At 38.5% G+C, this 18966-nt stretch overlaps 1 protein-coding gene across 1 annotated transcript in view; it reads right to left on the reverse strand.

The window, feature by feature from the left end:
* Positions 1-762: 762 nt before the first annotated feature.
* Positions 763-18966, reverse strand: part of LOC102456845 (putative acyl-CoA dehydrogenase 6) — a 118988-nt gene continuing 100784 nt past the window's right edge. The window contains exons 5-9 of the mRNA XM_006114488.5: positions 18417-18584; positions 14263-14436; positions 6957-7118; positions 6674-6824; positions 763-1060 (exon numbers count right to left, since the gene is read on the reverse strand). Coding sequence (XP_006114550.4) covers positions 967-1060; positions 6674-6824; positions 6957-7118; positions 14263-14436; positions 18417-18584 — 749 coding nt within the window. The 3' untranslated portion in view covers positions 763-966. The remainder of the gene's footprint in view (positions 1061-6673; positions 6825-6956; positions 7119-14262; positions 14437-18416; positions 18585-18966) is intronic.

Raw genomic sequence — 18966 nt, forward strand, 5'->3', positions numbered from 1 at the left:
AACAATTTAGCTAAGGATTAGGTATTGTAAAGCAATATTACCAGACTTACAATCACTGCAAAATGAATTATGCATATGTAGATCCACTTTGTGCAGTGTGAGAGCTACTGATCAAAGTGAAAGTTATATAAGCTACAGGTGAAAGGACGACAGCTGAATTACTGTGTCAGTAAGTGAATATACAAGTTCAAAATATGAGGCATGAGAAATGGGAAACTGGAGCCTAACAACCCATTATGCTATGCACTGTACAACCAGTGAACAAAAAGAATATCTGTTCCCCAAAGAGCTTACAAGCTAAGATAATGTGCATGCCTTCAGCACAGGACATCCTCACTATAAGTTGCCCCGGTATACATCTGTTCCTCACTAACGTCGTTGATGCTTGTAGGAACTGATGCATTAAGTCCTTCCATTCCTTACTCTTACATTATGCAAAAAACCCCAAACAATTTGTGCAAATAGAAGTCAGCTGGAAGAAAAATATTCCCTGCTTTAAGTTGTTTTCTCTATGGCTACGTCTACACTGGCCCCTTTTTCGGAAGGGGCATGCTAATTTTGAAAGTGGGAATAGGGAAATCCGCGGGGGATTTAAATATCCCCCGCGGATTTAAATAAACATGTCCGCCGCTTTTTTCCCGGCTTGGGGAAAAGCTGGAAAAAAAGCGTCTAGACTGGCCCGATCCTCCGGAATAAAGCCCTATTCCGGAGGATCTCTTATTCCTACTTTGCAAAAAGATAAATATTGCAAAAAGATACATGTTTTTACATTACATTCTTTTAATTTTAATATTTAATTTAAAAGTTATGGTACAAGAAATGTTATACAAAGGCATGGGCCAGTAGATTATTGGTATAAATGCTAGAAAATTTCACTTCGTCACCTTCCTTATATTGCTTCTTCTTTCAGTATGTAACCAATACATGTTATGAATTCTCAGTGAAGAGATGTGATTTTGCTGGTTGCTACTTCTTTTGTGGAAGAGTTCCCATATATTTGCATATAATGGAAAGCATGACTTCATCTGCGCCAGCCCCTATTGACAGTAATCGTGAGTCTCTGCAGAGACAAAGAATGGTTAAAAACATTTGTTTAATACATCAGCAGGAAATAAATACTGAACTGAAATGTTTCCCTCCCTAGCCCCCCCCCCACACACACACTTAAGTCAATACAAATCTACTTTGCCTCTGGTTTTATTATGCAGAAACACATAGCAGTAAAAACATACAGGCTGTGTCTAGACTGGCCAGTTTTTCTGGAAAATCAGCCACTTTTCCGGAAAAACTTGCCAGCTGTCTATAGTGGCCGCTTGAATTTCCGCAAAAGCACTGACGATCTCATGTAAGATTGTCAGTGTTCTTGCGGAAATACTATGCTGCGCCCGTTCGGGCAAAAGTCCTTTTGCGCAAAAGGGCCAGTGTAGACAGCTCAGATTTATTTTCCGCAAAAAAGCACCAATCGCGAAAATGGCGATCGGGGCTTTTTTGCGGAAAAGCAAGTCTAGATTGGCACGACGCTTTTCCACAAAAAGTGCTTTTGCGGAAAATCGTCTGTGCCGATCTAGAGGCTCTGTTCCGAAAATGCTTTTACGGAAAACTTTTCCGTTAAAAGCATTTCCGGAAAATCATGCCAGTCTAGACGTAGCCACATACTTCCTAGAGAAAACCTTAGCTAATATTTTACATACATGTCTATCAGAGTGAAGGAACAGGTTGTTTGAAAAGAAAAACAGCTTCAGACACAGGCTAAAGTGAGGAAATGCAGTTTTCTTCAAGAGTAACGTTAGCTCTGAATTTCAGTCATTTTGTTTTCCCTTCAAACTATAGTTTATGAAGGATGTATCCCTTTGTTACCTTCCTACAGCTTTAAAAATCTGCCCTAGCTCTTTGAAGAGTTGCTTGGCATTTCATTGTCTACAGTATTGGTTTGGATGGTCCAAGTTTGTTAGACTGACTCTTGAAATCTCCATGCTCACCACTATAAAGGCTGCACTTTACAAAATGAGCAGTGGCCCATCTCTTCTCTGGGAATGTATATGCTGGTGGTGGAGAGAACAGGTTCCCTAAAAGGGTTTAGGGAAAAAAAGGCATTTTGCATCCCTTAATTTTTCGGTGTAGTCTGTAACACTGAATTTCGGCGATCTCCGGTTGCAATCAGGCAACAGGAAGGCTTCTGCAGAACAGTGGGAGCAGTCCATTTTTGCACAGTGACTTCAGAGTAAATACCTCTTCTTAATATGCATCATGGTCTCCTACATCCACCCAGATCTAAGACAAGTCTTTATTTTTAAGCCCTCAGTATATTTATCTCGAAGGGCCATTCCAATCCTTCCTTTGTCTGAGGGAGCAGTTTCAGCAATATTAATTGAAAAGTTGGCCTTTACACCACTGAGCCATTCTGCCTGATTTTAAGAGGAATAAGGGATCTTTCGGAAAAGGCTTTATTTTCCGAAAGATCCCGTCTAGACTGGCGCTTTTCTCTGGCAAAGCCCCGAGCCGGAAAAAAGCAGAAGCTATGTTTATACAAATGAAGCGGGGGATATTTACTTCTAGATCAGATATTTACCTTCATAAGTTTTATGGTTTGTTTGGAAAAACAGTGTAAGAAGTTACACTGATTTTAAACATTTTGTAAAAACTCAAAAATACTGTGACAGAAAATGCTTTGCTATTCAAAGTAACAAATCACACTCAGATATAATTGTATCTGTTATTACTAATATAACTTCATCTAGCAATAACTAAAAGGTATTTGAGAAAAAGCAATTTTTGGGGGGGTTTACTATTGCTTTGCACAGTTGACAGCACCATTTACAGTCATTTAATCTGTTTTAAATGCAAAGCCAATATGTAATATATGGAGGATATCTGCCTATATAAAATGGGGGCTCAGACTTTCCACTATGGAGTATTAACAGAAATTGAGATCTGCTGACACACACATAGCAATATTTGGAAATCATGTTTCCATGGAACATCAAATATTTGGAGTCAGTAAGTGAAACTGACTTTCTTCGTCTCTACCCTCTCTCCTCCCCTCCCCAAAAAGAAAAAAATATTTTCCTATCTATTTTACTTAATAAACAATGAAATATACAATGTGAAACATCTAAGAAATGCATTATATAAAACTAGTAGGATGTGTCTGCTGGCAGGAATGGTAATTAGCCTTCATTAAATTCCTTCTAAAAACACTTCACTTTAAAAATACTGTTGTAGAACAAATGAATTTATTAATCAGTTTTCACAGTGCAGGATACTTGCTGAAGTAATAGCAGACTGACCTGTGTGTCAGGCACTAACATGGCTGACTAAGAATTACTTTGGAAACTAATTCTTATGGTATGACTAAATGGACATGCTTTGCAGTTACAGTAACAGCTGCTTGCTGCTGTACAAACGTCACAGTGATGTGAACTGATTACAGCAAAGTCTGAGTAAAAGGAAGAGCTGGTATTAGGAGACTTGGTGCTTTGTGACTTACTGGAGATTACAAGGGGTCACAGAGTAAATTTGTGTTCGTTCCTTCAGGTGATATTATTATTTCACCTCTCTGGTAACTATGATTATCCAGCCATGGAACTGTATTAGTTCACAACAAAATTCTGGAGTGTGAATATCATTATTTAAGTCTATTTATAATGTTTTTTTTCTTTTGAGGTGGCAAGGGTTTATTTCTTTACTATTAGATGGCAGGCGCTGGTTGGATATCAGTAGGAAGGTGTTCTGGTTTTGCCAGCTGGGGAGCAAAACATAACTACACTAGTCTGCTTAGTAGCTATCCTGGACTGGGCCCAAAACAGCCATGTCAGAGTCAGACGGGTGCTCCCAGAAGTAGCAATCATGCCAAAACCACAAGGCCAGAGGACAAATCAAGCCTATACAAATGTATGAGATTTATTTCCATCTTCCACATAAATCCCATTCCCGTGGCATATGTTATACAAATGCATTACAGCACCGCTGCCAACAGCAGCATGTTCCAAAAAGGGAGAGCAGCTTTCAGAAAGATGCTCTGGGGAATGAAGCACTTACACTGCTCCCAGCTGAGGAAACTACCACATCACTACCCTAAGGTCAACATAGCCGAGTTCTCTTTTTCAGCCAAGTCACATCAGCTTTGCCTGTCTGAAACAGTAGTTCTACCACCTTTCTAACAAAGGGACAGCAGGTCTATATCAGACGCTTTTAAACATTTTCCTTCTTTTGTTGCATTGGTTTAACAGAAGAAGTTGTTAGCAATGAGACTGTCGACAATTTATATCCTATGCGCAGGTGTAATTTTTAATAAAAATACTTTCATTTTCCTCTTGCCACTTACACAGAAATGACAGATTTATTAACATCTTGACAGGACTATGTAGCACTTTAAAGACTAACAAGATGGTTTATTAGGTGATGAGCTTTCGTGGGCCAGACCCACTTCCTCAGATCAATCTGTGGAAGAAAATTGATACAACCATATATACCAAAGTGATACAATCAAAAAATATGAACACATACGAAATTGACAAATCAAATTTTACAACAGAGTGGGTGTGAGGGGGGAAGGTTAGTGTCTATGAGGTAATGACATTAGGGGGATAATTGGGGAAGCTATCTTTGTAATGGGTGAGATAATTAGAATCTTTGCTGAGATTCATACATAAAGTGTCAAATTTAAGCATGAATGAAAGCTCATCACCTAATAAACCATCTTGTTAAAGTGCTACATAGTTCTGTTTTTTGTTTCAGCTACACCAGACTAACACTGCTGCATCTCTATCATTATTAACATCTTGACAGACCTAACTCTGACTTGACTAATGCTATTTTAGGCATCTTATTATTGGGGGTTGATATGGAAGCTGAAATCTGATACAGGTTGAACCTCTCTACTCTAGCACCCTTGGGACCTGACCAGTGCCAAACCAGAGAATTTGCTGAACCATGGGAGGTCAGTATTGTCTTGCAGCATTACCAACACTTCTACTACTTACTCAGCTCTTAGAAGACATTTGGGGGTAAATTAGATCTAAATAACAGCACAGAATACTGACAGCCAGGACTGGTGACTGTAAACAAACTTTATGGGGCCATGGGAAACGTGATCACGCCTTTGATAAGTGGACATCCAACTAACTAAAATCATGCTGGACCACAAATGTTGCTAGATCAGAGTGTGCCCGACTAGAGAGGTTCAACCTGTATGAGCAGAAGAATTTAAGATCCATGTTTTGTTTATGTCATAATGCATACAGCAATAACTTCACTTGGCATACAGGCTATAAACATCCTCAAAAAGAATACAGGGCACTGGAGCCAGCATGCCACTTAAAGGATTATTGGCACCTCATACAAAATACTCTCTTTACAATTTTGCTAATATAGTCAGTACAGTAAAACTCCCAATAGTCCGGCATCCAATTGTACAGCACTCCTGATAGTCTGGCATCAAAATGGCAAGAAACTAATGAGTGAGCTTTGGCAAAAAATGAGTCACAAGGCAGCAGCGGCAGCAGCTGAACCGAGCAAAACGGGATGGGACCGAGTCAGTCTGCCCCTGGCATTGTGTGATGCTGGACAGTGCTTGTGCTACAATAAAAAGGGTTAAAAACACTTTCTATACGGTATATTCTGTGTGTATATATAAAAAATATAACCATCTTATAGTACCTCCTGATAGTCCGGCATATCCGATAATCTGGCACCACCTAAGTCCCAAAGGTTCTGGATAATCAGAAGTCTACTGTACTTCTCTTCCTTCTGCTTTTACCACTGGATGCATGAACTGCAGTGGGCTCAGGGTGTATAATTTGGCACGTCCGTTTAAAAAGCCTATGGAGTCTCTACAGATAAAATTTACTCATAATGTGTAAGGCTAGTGCAAGGACTTTGCACCTCTCAAATTCCATCTAATTTTTAAGGGCTGTATTGAGAGAGCAGGGGAAGAGGAATGCCTTTGTTCCTCCACGTGTCTTGGAAAATATCTCTGTGCTAGCCCCACACAGGTTTCCAGAGAAGATCACCAGAGGAAAGGGTTGTTTGAAGTGCTGTGTTTCAAAGATAGCACCGTAAAGGTAGATTTCCATGTCTTTTTGTATGGATTTTTTGAGGGGGTCAAGTTCTCCTGCTCTTTCATTTTTATTTTGGTTCTGTAATTTGGTTCAGAAACACCTAACCTTGGAAAGGCACCCCTTACTAACAGGAAAGGAACTAACAATAAGGTGTCTTTCTCTCTGAATCCACTGCCTCAGAGACATAGGGCTAATGGAGAGCTACCAAAGAATATGGAGTCACCAGTGACAACTCTCTTTTCTTGAGCTTCTGACAAGACTGGTGGATAGAGTAAACCACACAATTATGATTTAAAGCTGTGATCCTGCAAAAGGGATCTTCTTCCATGTGTCTTAACCTGGGGAAAGTCACACTGCAGCCAATGAACCAGCGTTTCTGTAGCTCACCACTTCAGGATCATGCAGGAGACAATCAAAGCATTAGATGTGTGGCCCATGTAACTCCAGTGGAAATTCATTATTTACATCAACTGAGGATCTGGTCCACATTATTTACATTGCAGTAAAATTGGAAAGAGCAAACCTCCCATGCAGCGTTTTTCATATTCCATACATTTGATCAAAGTTACTTAAAGCAGAGTCAAAACCGTGCACATTCTCAAACAGTGGCTCACCTGTAAAGTTTGCTCACTAGCACCTCATTGGTGAATCCCATTCCTCCCCAGAACTGAAGGCAATTATCAGTCAGCTCACGGGCTAGACGGCCTGCCTTTAGTTTAGCCATGGAAGCAAGTTTGGTCACATCATTGCCTCTTAGATAAAGAGCTAAAATAAACACACACATGCTATCGTAAGTCACTGACTGCAGTATAATCTCACTCCCAACTCCCATATTTTTCCATTCATGCAGTTTTTTTGATATGAAGAGAACACTGAAGCCAAATGTGGAAATCTTACCTACAGCCTGGTAGAGCAGAGAGCGAACAAGTTCCACCTCAGTTGCTAATTCTGCCAGGCGAAAGTGCACTGTTTGGTTATGCAGTACTGGCTGGCTGTATATTTTCCGTTGGCGAGTGTAGTCAATAGTTTCTTGTATCACATTTTCCATTGGTGCCAGGACTAGAGGAATCAAAGCACAGAACAGCAACTGTTTTTACTCAAGGGCTTTGGGGTTATGTGGTTTGTGTGAAGTTTGTTAAAAAGGAAGCCTTTTTTCTCCTCCCAGCTTGTGTAAAAGACAATGAATAAACTAGTTATTTAAAAATAAATTAATCTATGAGAATCATTTAGTATTTATAGTTTCAGTTCCCTACAGATGTTGGTCATTCCCATATTTCTTAAAGAAAGACTTTAGAATATATGTATGTATAACCTGGAACACCAAGAACACTTTTTTTTCCCATTCCTATTGCCAATACCCTGATCCATGTTTCAATAATCTACCTCAAGTAGGCTACATCTACACAGCATCACACAAATTGCGTAGTTAATTTCAAGGTAAGAGTGGTTTGTAGATGCACCCTTACTGTAACCTTCTCTCCTGCTACCTTTTAGGCCATCTACATAGTACAGCTGTCAAACTCATCTTCCCAGCCTCGTCACCAGTTTTTATGAGTCCCTTCAATGACTCCACATTTCCTTCTGCATCATTTTCAAGGATGCTCCTTTGCTTCTGTCTCACTGTTGGTCACCCATCACAGCCATATAACCTTGTGTATGTGTTGGGACAACCTAAAGGAACCAAGAATTCTCAACTGTATATAGGAACTTAAAAATTACTAGAGTCAATAAGACCATTAGTCCATATAGTCCAATGGCCTCAATAGATGGCGTAAGACTCCTAGTGTTACTCTGGATTTGAGGGGTGTGATCAAGCTGGATATGATGGGTACAATTGCAACCATATTGTGTGCATTCAGCCACCGTGAATTAATAAAATAGAACATCACATAATACAGGATTAATTTGACCTTTTCAAGGCAATGTCAAAACTAGCTGGTAGTTTCTGCTAATCAGAATGGGATGACAGGAGAAAAAAAAGTCAACAACTGAGACTGAAAGAAAATAAGTGGACAGGAAATCTTGAAATTTGATATAGAAGTGTAATATGATTAAGACTGTTCGGAATGTTTGCTAATAAGTAGCTTACTGGAATTTAGGAAAAGTGATGTTTCAGTAAGGGTCTCTATGTGTTTTGTAGAAGTTGGTTATAAAAAATTAACAATACAGTGTACTTGGAGCAGTCCTCTGAAGCCACCTTGAGACACATTTTTCTAGACACCTCTCCCCCCAGTGGGAAAGCAACTGATCACTGCAAACCTACTGTTAGTGATTTAATACTGTTCCACATTTTAGGTATATATTTGGGATGCTCTAAAGTTATGGATTATGTCTGTGTTTGCTTAAATCTCATAAACTGTAGTTAGATAAAAGTTTAGATAAAAAGATTAATGCAAGTAAACATGCTCTATCAGATGGAATTGCTGTGTTCCCATTGATTTATTCCTGACACTGCCTGGAGTGAAATAGTTAACTTTACACTGCTGTGGGTTCTGAAAACCCTGGGTAACCACAGTGGACAGATGTGGAACAATCTGCTCCCCTGGACATAACTTCCCATGCCTAGTCTTTCTACAACTCTCCTTAAACAAGAAGAAATGAACTAAGAAAGCTCTCTTCAGTCTACTGCTAATCAGTGTGAAATGTCACGTGGGTAAAACCAGACTATCACTATGTTCTCGAATGCATTAACACCGGAAAATAATAAAAGACAAAAACACTATCACCTGTGGGTGAACACTTTTCACAGTGATCATTCTATATCTGACCTCATGTTCCTCATTCTCAAAGGAAATCTCCACAACACTTTCAAAGGACAACTCTAGGAGCTTCAATTCATAATTTTACTAGACACTAAAAATAATGTATAGCGATGCTAGATGACTGGTCAGGTGTTAACAGGCCACTTCACCTTAACTGGACCCTTGAAATGTGTGCTCTATGTGACTCCATGTTACAAGTTAGTCCAATAAAAAATTTTACCTCACCGATTTTGACTTTGTGGCATGGTTGGCAGAGAAAGAGAGAAAGGAATATTTAATAATTTTAGGACCAAATTTTGATTTGGTAAAATAAGATTTTTATAAAACATAATGCCAAAAAAATGTTTCCAGAACATTTATCATTTTATTCTATTTTAATATAAATTCCATTGGAAACAGATTAAAACAAGATTCTTTCAAGATTTGTTACCTCTTCAGGGAGGAAACAGGAAAAAGAAATCCAAGGGAGAGCAGCACAAAAGGAACTAAGTAGTCAGTTATAGGAAAGGGTAGAAAAGTTGAAGTCTGCAATAGTCAGGCATAAAACTACCTCTTTCGAACTGCATCTAGTTGCATGTCTTAATTGTGAAGTGCCAGTTGCCAGGAAAGTATGCTGGGAAAAGCTCCTCTACAATGTTAAAGCCAAAGTGATGAGTTCAATGGTAGCTTAGTAGTTAGAAAACGAAAAGCTCTCAGAAAGAGGCACTGGATTTCCACCTTTCATATGGCCAGGGATCTGGTTGAAAGATAGCTTCCCTGAACTGAATGCAAGTGTGCTATATATGTTCCTAACTTACAAATGATTATGCAAGTGCTTAACTTTAAATATGTGAGCACTCTCATTGACTTCTGTGAGACTACTCATATGCTTCAAGCAACCTAAATCCCTGTTTTGTTCTTGTGGTTTACCACTACATCACTGTAATTTCCATACAGTGTTTGGAAAGGAAACATTCCAGTACTGTGCTAGTGCAAGAAAACATGAATCACAGATAACACACTATGGATTAGGCTTTCAGATAGATTTTGACCTGGTCTAATCATTATAAGGAACAATTTTGTTTCCAGAAATAATTATAATTGCACTGAATTGCAGAGGGACACACTATAAGATGACTTCAAACTTCTGCTTTGTGGGTCCCAATAATTGATTAGATTATCTAGAAATGTTTGTTCCTGCATAGATGGAGTCTGACCCTAAAATCTTCCCTTATTTGAAAAAAATAGATTTAAAAATATCATGTTACATGTAACTTAAACCTAACATTTGGTTTCCCATGGTTGAATCCTCATTCCCCTGTGGCACCAGTGTCGGGATTGGGGCCAGAGGTATGAAGATATTTTTAATATATTTTTAATCTTGGTGACCTTTCAAAAAATGAAAAGAAAATACACTAACTATGTCTACTAATATTTCTCTAAGTATATGACTAGGGGTATGTCTACACTACGGGACAAGGTCAAATTAAGATACGCAACTTCAGCTACGTTAATTGCGTAGCTGAAGTCGAAGTAGCTTAACTTGACTTTTGGCACTGTCCACACTGCAGGAAGTTGAAGGGAGAACATTCTTTCTTCAACTTCCCTTACTCCTCGTGGAAGCAGGACTACTGGCATCGACCGAAGTGCCCCCCTCAGTTCGAATTAGCCATCTTAACTAAACTCACTAATTTAAACCCTGGAAGATGGACAGCAGCAGCTTGTTCTCTGAAGTGCGGATGCACCCTAAAAGTCTTTATCAGCATATTATAAGCTTCAGATTACTGTTTTAGGCTAAACAACCATATCACATACTTAAAAATATCCCAGTAACGAAAAATTGTTACCAAAGCTGTGCTAACTTGGTTGACTTCATTTTCAGAGAAATTTTGTCACAGATGTTTTTCAATAACAATCTCTTAACCAAAAACAGCTTGGCTTTATCATGCCAATCAGGAAGTTTCTGTGAATATCTGTTACCTTTCTCATAATGGGTCTCTTTTCCCCATTTCACTGTTGTTTCCACAGATCAAGTGTAATTTGAGTTTATTTTGATTTTTCAGACACTTTCTTTTGTCTTTTATTTCAAAGTTCTTATGTTCTAAACTTGCAGGAACTTTGTATTAAGTTTCAATAGGGATAATTTGTACAGAGATTAATTGTATACCATACACACAGACTGGAGAGCTGTGACTCTGAAAAGTATTGACTCTACACGAGTGCTTAGTGTGATGCTGTGGCAAAAGGGCTACTGTGATATTTGGGTGTATAGGCGGGAGTAACAAGTAGGAGGAGGGAAGTGATTTTACCTCTGTATATAGCATTGGTGAGACTGATACTGGAATAGTGCATACATTCCTGGGAGTCAACATTTTAAAAACAATGTTGACAAATTGAAGAGGCTGCAGAAATGAGCCACAAACATGACTTTAGGTCCGGAAAACAGTGAAAGACTTAAGGAGCTATATATGTTCACAGTTTTTCAAAGACCAAACTGAAAAATGACTTGATTACAGTGTGTAAGTACCTTCACAAGGAGAAAATATCTGGTACTAAAGGGCTCTTCAGTACAGTGAAGTAAAACACATCAAGAACCAATGCCAATGCCCAGAGCCTGAAGCTAGGCAATTTAATCAGAAATAAGGCACACATATTTAACAGGGAGGATAACAAATTACTTATGGAAGTGGTAGATTTCCCATGTCTCCAAGCAGGAGAGGTTCACTTTTGGCTTTAGCCAAAACCACTACTTATTGTGCCCATTGCTGGAATAACCAGATGAAATGCAATGGTGTGTGATACACCAGAGGTCAAGCTAGAAAATCTTATGGTCCCTTCTGATCTTATTTCTGCAATGTTAATTCAAAGTTTCCCATCCATGCTGCTTTCCTGTAGCTGGAAAGTGGTTAAAATTTGAGTGGCATTTCCACTGGGACAGCTGTTGGAATGTTCACTCATTCCACTGGCAAGAGAGGAAGCCAACTATTCAGTTACCATGGCGATTATAAGAACAAGCCATAAAAGAGAGCTCTCCAAACTAAAATTTAAAAATTAATTGACTAAGATTTCAATGGGGATAAAGCTGTTTTTTCCTTCAATATAATCCCCAGCAGAAAGACGGTAACTGCTGCGTAATGACATACTAATTAATTTAGAAAAAAACAAAACTTCTCTTCGGGTTTGATGGGACTGGCAGAAGAGCAGAATGATACTAATATCTGCAGGAAGAATCTTGCTACAACCTATTTTTTCCCAGCCCTATTCTCTGAAAAGGCTGAACCATTTTGGATGACATTTTCCAGAAGAGCTGAGTCTGAACACAATTAAAGTTGGACAAAGTTATAAGCAACTGAAACGATCATCATATAATGGGATGAACTGGGTAGTCTTAATAGTAACAGAGCTACCAATCGTTTCTAAAATACCTTTACATAACTTTGAAATGTTAGCAAAGATAATCTTACTAGAGTATGCCAAATAAGAACAAATTTTAAAATGTTCTTAAATATAATGTTAAAAATTTACATAGTACACTAGGGATGTTAATGTGTGGAAAACTACATGATTAACCGATAAGCCTGGGCAGCAAGGGAGGGAGGCGGGAGCTGGTGTGCGTGGGGAGCCGGATCCACCAACCCTCTTCCACCCCCACCCTGCTGCTCTGATAGAGACTCAGCAGAGCGATGGGTGAGGGGGGCAGGCAGTAGTCAATATATGTGATAAGATGGCTTTTAGGCCAACTCCCCATGCATACTGGCTCCACAGACCTGCCTGCCCCCCCTTGCTGTCTGCTACAGAAGCAGCAGCAGGGAAAGGGGGGAGCAAGGGAGGCTGCCACAAAGATGCCTCTGTCCACTGTGGGCCTGTGCTCACTGCGGATAGAAGCTTCTCTGTGGCAGAGGCTGTCCTCAGGGAGCTCGGACCCCCTGTGGACAGGGACTGCTGTACCAGAGGCAGCAGCATGGGGCGGCACATGGGAGCCGGTCTGTGTGGGAAGTAGGCTTCTGCCTGCCACCCTGCACTGCTGCCTATGATACAGATGCAGAAGAGCAGAGTGCCAGGGGGCTCCCCAGGATTGGGGCCGGGAGCACAATGGCTGCCAGCCCTCGGGGACTACTGAATAGTCGTGTAACCACTAACATTTGATGTTGTTACATGATTATTCAATTACACGCTATCTAACATCTCTATAATGCACAGATTATTTTAAAAAGTGTGTGTGTAGCTGGGTATAATCCTTAGATTATCCACAAATACAAAGCTTGTTTTAAAAGCAATCAGATACATTTAGTACACATTCAGCAATAACCCAAATTTAGGTGAAGATATTTAACAGTACAGTTTAAATATTAGCATCCAATTATTCAGGTACATTACTCATGAAAAGTTATACAGAGATTTGGTTGTGGAAAGCCGATATATTATAAACTAAGTAAATATGGGAAATGAGTGAATGGTTCAGAAGGCTGGTGAAGGGACACATATTTGAATCTGTCTTGCATTAGTAATGACTAAAATTTCATACAATTTGATTATTATTTTGTAGTCCATTATTAATAACACTCAATACTTGTGTAGTACTTTATACACTAATTGTATGAAGTACTAACATATGCTGGCTGTCATAATCTAGTTATCAGCCAATAAGTGTCTGCATTACAAGACCACCACCATAAAACAATGGTGGCACTATAAAAAAAAAGTCAGACAAACAAAAATCCCTCCATTTGCGTCTGTAAATTCTGAAAAACTTCCATTGACTCCAATGTGAGCAGCAGGAGTAAGCTCTAAATGGATCTAGAAATCAAGCCATACTTTCACTGCCAAAGAAGAGTCCTTCCACACTACGGCTGAGGCACAGAGGAGCATGGGTATATTTGTCCTGTCACTGCTCATGCAGTAGCTCTATGAAGGTGAAATAGAGTGTTTGTGATGGAGAACTAAAGGAGATCATCTTTACACAGCTGCTAAATTCACATAAGAAAAACCAGAAAACGATAACTTCTCCATTATAGGCAAGCCATTTTCTAAAGGCAGCTTTATAGTTAAGTTCATATTTACAATTTTTCATGTGTATTATGATAATCTTTGTTTTCCACTGGCAGCCCCCACATAATGATACTGCATTTTTATTTTTCCTCATGTCATCATCAGAAAGCTCTGGGGGAAAGAAAAACAAATACATTCCAAACCAAACCCAAATCTCAAATCAAATAACCAAAAAAAACGCAAAGAATAAAACCCCCACAGTACCTTTCCAGTAGTATGTAAAGGTTACTTTCTTTCCATTTCATTTTTATTCCAGCTATACAAAGATAAAGTTATCTGTCTAGACTATGACCTATTTTATGAAAATAAATTACAAGAGTTAGCTGTAATCCAGGACCAGAAAAGTAAATTTTGTTAGTCATTTTGTAAGAGAGAATCTTATCTCTTGCCAAGAAGTATGGCTGATGACTTACTGTTAGCTACTGCCCATAAACGCTCTTCTTGGAATTGCAACATCTGGTACGTAAAGCCCATTCCTTCCTCCCCAATGAGGTATTTGCTGGGAACTCTGACATCTTCAAAAAAGATTTGTGCTGTGTCTGATGACCTCATACCCATCTTGTCTATCTTTTTAGCAACGTGAACACCTGAAAATAAAAATGTTGTAGGAAGGATACAGGGAATAAGAGGCTAGGGTATATAATTATAATTATTATAATTTAACAAAAGAAAGAGTTCTGTACTAAAGTTTGCAAATTTGCAAGTTTCTATGCTTAGACTATAATAAAATCATAAGTTTAAAAAAACATGGAAGTGTCAAATGAAATCATTGCATTCCTACACTATTTGTTAAAACATCACTATTTTTAAATACCGGTTGGACCACACTCATCTGGCATCCTCTGGACCTGATCAGTCCTGATTGAGGGAGTTTGCCGGACCACAGGAGATCTCTCCTGGAATCCATCTACAGACCTGGCTCCACTACCAGCCGGTCTGGCTCCCATCCTGCCCCAGTGATTGTGGGGCCCTGCAGACACTAAAGTTACACTGCTCCAGAGCCACCGGCGCTCCCTTGCCTAAATGGCAGCCAGGTTAGCCCAGGAGCTCTAGAGCTCTGTGGTTGCCAGGAATGCCAGGGCTCTGTTGCCCTTGCATGGCTGGGGCTCCACAGCTGCCAGGACTCTGCTGCCCTGGGGCTGTCAGTGAAATCAGAACACTTGTAATCCTAAATACCTTAGTTTTGATAATCCTAAAAAATGAATAATTTGCTAGTGGACACAGCATTTATTTAATGGACTTCTAGAAAGCTAGCAGCATCAGGCTAACTTTTATATTAATGTGTACTGTATAAAACACAGAATTTTGTGTTACTTTTTGAGTGACAGCATCATAATAAAGGCACTAATAGATATTTTAAAATGCAAATATTATATCTATGTATTTTGTAACCTCTGAGTTATCTTTCAATTATATGAGCAGTTTTGAAATTCATAAGTACCTACAAATTAGTCTCACATAATGTACAGGTTGTCATATAAACTCATTTTCAGCTTTAGTAAAATTCAGTTCAAGACTTTCCATTCCCTCTCTCTGTGAGCTAAGTTGCAATGATAGCTTTTTTCTCGCAAAAGTGTACTTGTCTGGTAAAACTGTCTCTCTCTGTAGTGAAATTAAAATAAAAAAATCACACTGCATACATTTGGAAGGCACATATGGAATACAATGGAGACTTTTGGTAACTAACACCAGCTATTTTCTCATTTTCTTTTGCCAGCTAGCAGTGACCATTTCACAGCTGGCCAGTTAGATTTAAATCACTTGAAATTAATCCCCAAACAGCATCAAAGACATAGAGGAAATGTTTTTCTTTTCACAGAGGCTTCTGCCTCTGGTAGTGGCAACTAAATGCACACTGCACATTACTGAACCCTCCTGAGAGCACTGCTATTGACTCTTTATTAATTGGTCTTTTATGGAAACAGTTTTAAGCATCAGAAGCTGGGGAAAAAGTGGTTTGGTCCACATTGAAACCCTTATTCTCACTGGTGAGTCATAAAAGTAATCCCAATGAAGTCTGGGAGACCACTCATGCTCATTAAGGTGTGAAATTTACACTTGCACAGATGGGCCAATACACCACCATGTTAGATGCGCATATGCTTAAGATGGTGAATTTCTCCCAACATAAGATTTGCACAATTTAATTTTAAATGGCATCTTCTCAACCACTAGGATATCTTGACAGGCTGTAGCATTCACTCAGTCCAACAAGATCCAAAAACTAAACAATATGAGAATTATTCCTTCTTAAACAAATAAAGAGTGGATAAACATTACTTCAGGAGGTGGATCAAAATGCATAATTATATTTAGCATTACCAAGTAATCCATCACCATAGTAGACATGATGTCAGATTAGGTTGAAATAAATGTTGTGCTCTCCCAGCCACAACATTAAGCAGTAGCTTGTGTAACATTACATGATAAACACTCTGGTAATGCAATAGTAACATTAAAGGTTAAGCAACCAAAGCGTTAGAAATGATAAAATTAAAAATGGATGCATTATCTTCATGTTTCCACCTTCCGTTTATTAGGTATTAATACACAATCTTTACATACATGATTGCACATTATGAATAATAACAACTCTCATACGCATTCTTTATATAACAAATGCATATTCCCATCTTGTGTTATATAATTGCATTATATATGTAAAATCATATATTATTGTGTGTTACTGTGTGTACAGTTAAATAGTCCACAAAAGCAATTTTATTGAAATTGCATGAGATAATACTTGACATGCTACAGATAAAATATTATATACTGTTATATAGTGATTGTGAAAATGTGCTTACTTATAAAGGCATGTATTTACAATTAAAATACTTTCCGTCTCCATGTTTCTTCAGTTATGATTAAAAACTACTTCTTACTTTAAATAATGTAGTTAGTAAAGCTAAATGCACAGCACCTGGAAATATACATGTTTTAAATGCTCTTGCAGATAAAAAGCATTTGTAATTTGTGCATCAATTAATATACTGATAACTTTTTAATTAGTAGCATATAAGTATAAATTCTGTCCCATAATTCTCACTGTTTCTAGAAAGCTTAACAGTATTTTGGGAAGATAAAAGGCAAACATAAAAGTTTACAGTTTCTACCCCCACAGCTCCATGTGTTCTTTAAAGATAAAACAATATGCAATATATTGAAGAGTACATGTAGCTGCACACCATTTTTGGCGGGTGATGGAATGGGAGTGGGAGAGGACCAGAATTCAAGACAGTTTTTGTGGACTCTTTCCAAGATTAAAATACTGGATATCATATACTATTGTTCTGAATTTTGCTTCAATTTGTTTTAATGATGTTTTGTAATGCAGTATTTTTCAAAGTTGGATTGCAGGCCCACCTAGGTAAGCTGCTGGTGGACCTCAAGATACTTTGTTTGTCTAAGCATCTATAAGCACAGAACCTTGCAGCTCTCATTGGCTGGAAATGGTGACTTGCAGCTCCCATTGGCTCTATGTTTATGGACGCTTAGATAATCAAAGTGTCTCATGGCCTGCCAGCAGCTTACCCAGGTGGTCCCATAACCCAACTTTGAAACTACTAAGGTATTAATTTTGTTCTTGGCAATTGTTTAACTTATCTGTTTCTACAACAGCTTATAAACTTCTCCAACAGACGCCTACTGATACACTTATTTAAGCAATATTTTTGGCCAGAAGAACCCTTTATGTTACAGTATCTTTGGAATGAGAGGCTGAAGTCTGTTTAATTTCCTCATTGATCTCTGTTCGTTTATTTATTGAATTGTGGGTGCACTTGAATACCTATCATTTGATATTTCAAAGTGACAGAGTTATAGGACTAGAAGGGGCATCAAGAGATCACCTAGTCCAATCCCCTGCACACATGGGCAGGTGTTTATAGAACCTGTTCTTATATCTCCAGTGATGTAGCTTCTACTAGGCAATTTATTCCACTGTTTAACCAACCTGGCAGTTAGAAGGCTTTTCCTAATTTCCAATGTAAACTGCCTGGTCTGCAATTTAAGTCCATTGCTTTTTGTTCTAGCTTCAGAGATAAAAGGGGAACATTTTTTCTCTCTTCCTTGTAAAAATCATTTACGTTCTTAGAAACTGTTATTATGTTCCCGCTAAGTCTTCTTTTCTCCAAACAAATCCAATTTTTTCACTCTTGCCTCACAAATCATGTTTTTTAGATCTTTAATTGTGTTTGTTTCTCCAATCTGTCGACATCTTTCCTAAAATGTGGTGCCCAGAACCGAACACAATATGCCTAATCAGCACAGAGTGGAAGAATTACTTTTCATGTCTTGTTAACAATACTCCTGTTAATAAATCCCAAAATGATGTTTGTTTGTTTGTTTATTTGTTTTTTCAACAGTGTTGACTGATATTTATCTTGTGATCCACAATGGTCCAGAGATTCCTTTTGGCAATACTCAATCTTAGAGTGTATTTTCATGATTACTTTATTTGACAACATTAATACTGGTTTAAAAACATTAGTCTCCAAACAATTTTATATTATATACTGTAATACGCAATAAAAAGAAAACTATGAAAAATAGTCATCGCTTTTACCAGGTAGGTTCATTGGTAGGCATATAAGAGATTTATTTTGGTGTGGGGGTCCTTCACTGGAATTTGCCAGCAGGCACATCCAATCAGCTTGGCATCCTGAAGTAATCCACATCTTTCCACCATTTATGACATAGTCATCACCTTTTCTTACCGCTGTTGTTTTGATACCTAGTAGAAAACAAATATGAAAGGAGAGATTCTTCTCACATGGGCAGGACTAGGTGTTTCACGTGCAACTGGTAGCAATAGTTCCTCAGTCACATCAGCAGTCAGACAGCTAGCATTCACTCAATGCTCAACAACCATTGAGAGTGGCAGAAACAAATGGTAGAGACACCATAATTGTTCACGAGCCTTCATTTAAGTCATATTTCCAATTAAAAAAATACCAGGCACCACAATAGGACTGTGTACACAACCTTTACATTTGAATGACCACTCTGCTCTACTACATTGTAAGTAATCTAAAGGAAAAGACCAATGAAGTGAAACCAATGAGAAATGTGGGGAACCAGATCATCTAGGCCAGTGGTTCTCAATCAGAGGTACA

The sequence above is a fragment of the Pelodiscus sinensis genome, chromosome 2 (genome assembly GCF_052426305.1).
Source record: "Pelodiscus sinensis isolate ZL-2025 chromosome 2, ASM5242630v1, whole genome shotgun sequence".
Classification (NCBI taxonomy): Eukaryota; Metazoa; Chordata; order Testudines; family Trionychidae; genus Pelodiscus; species Pelodiscus sinensis.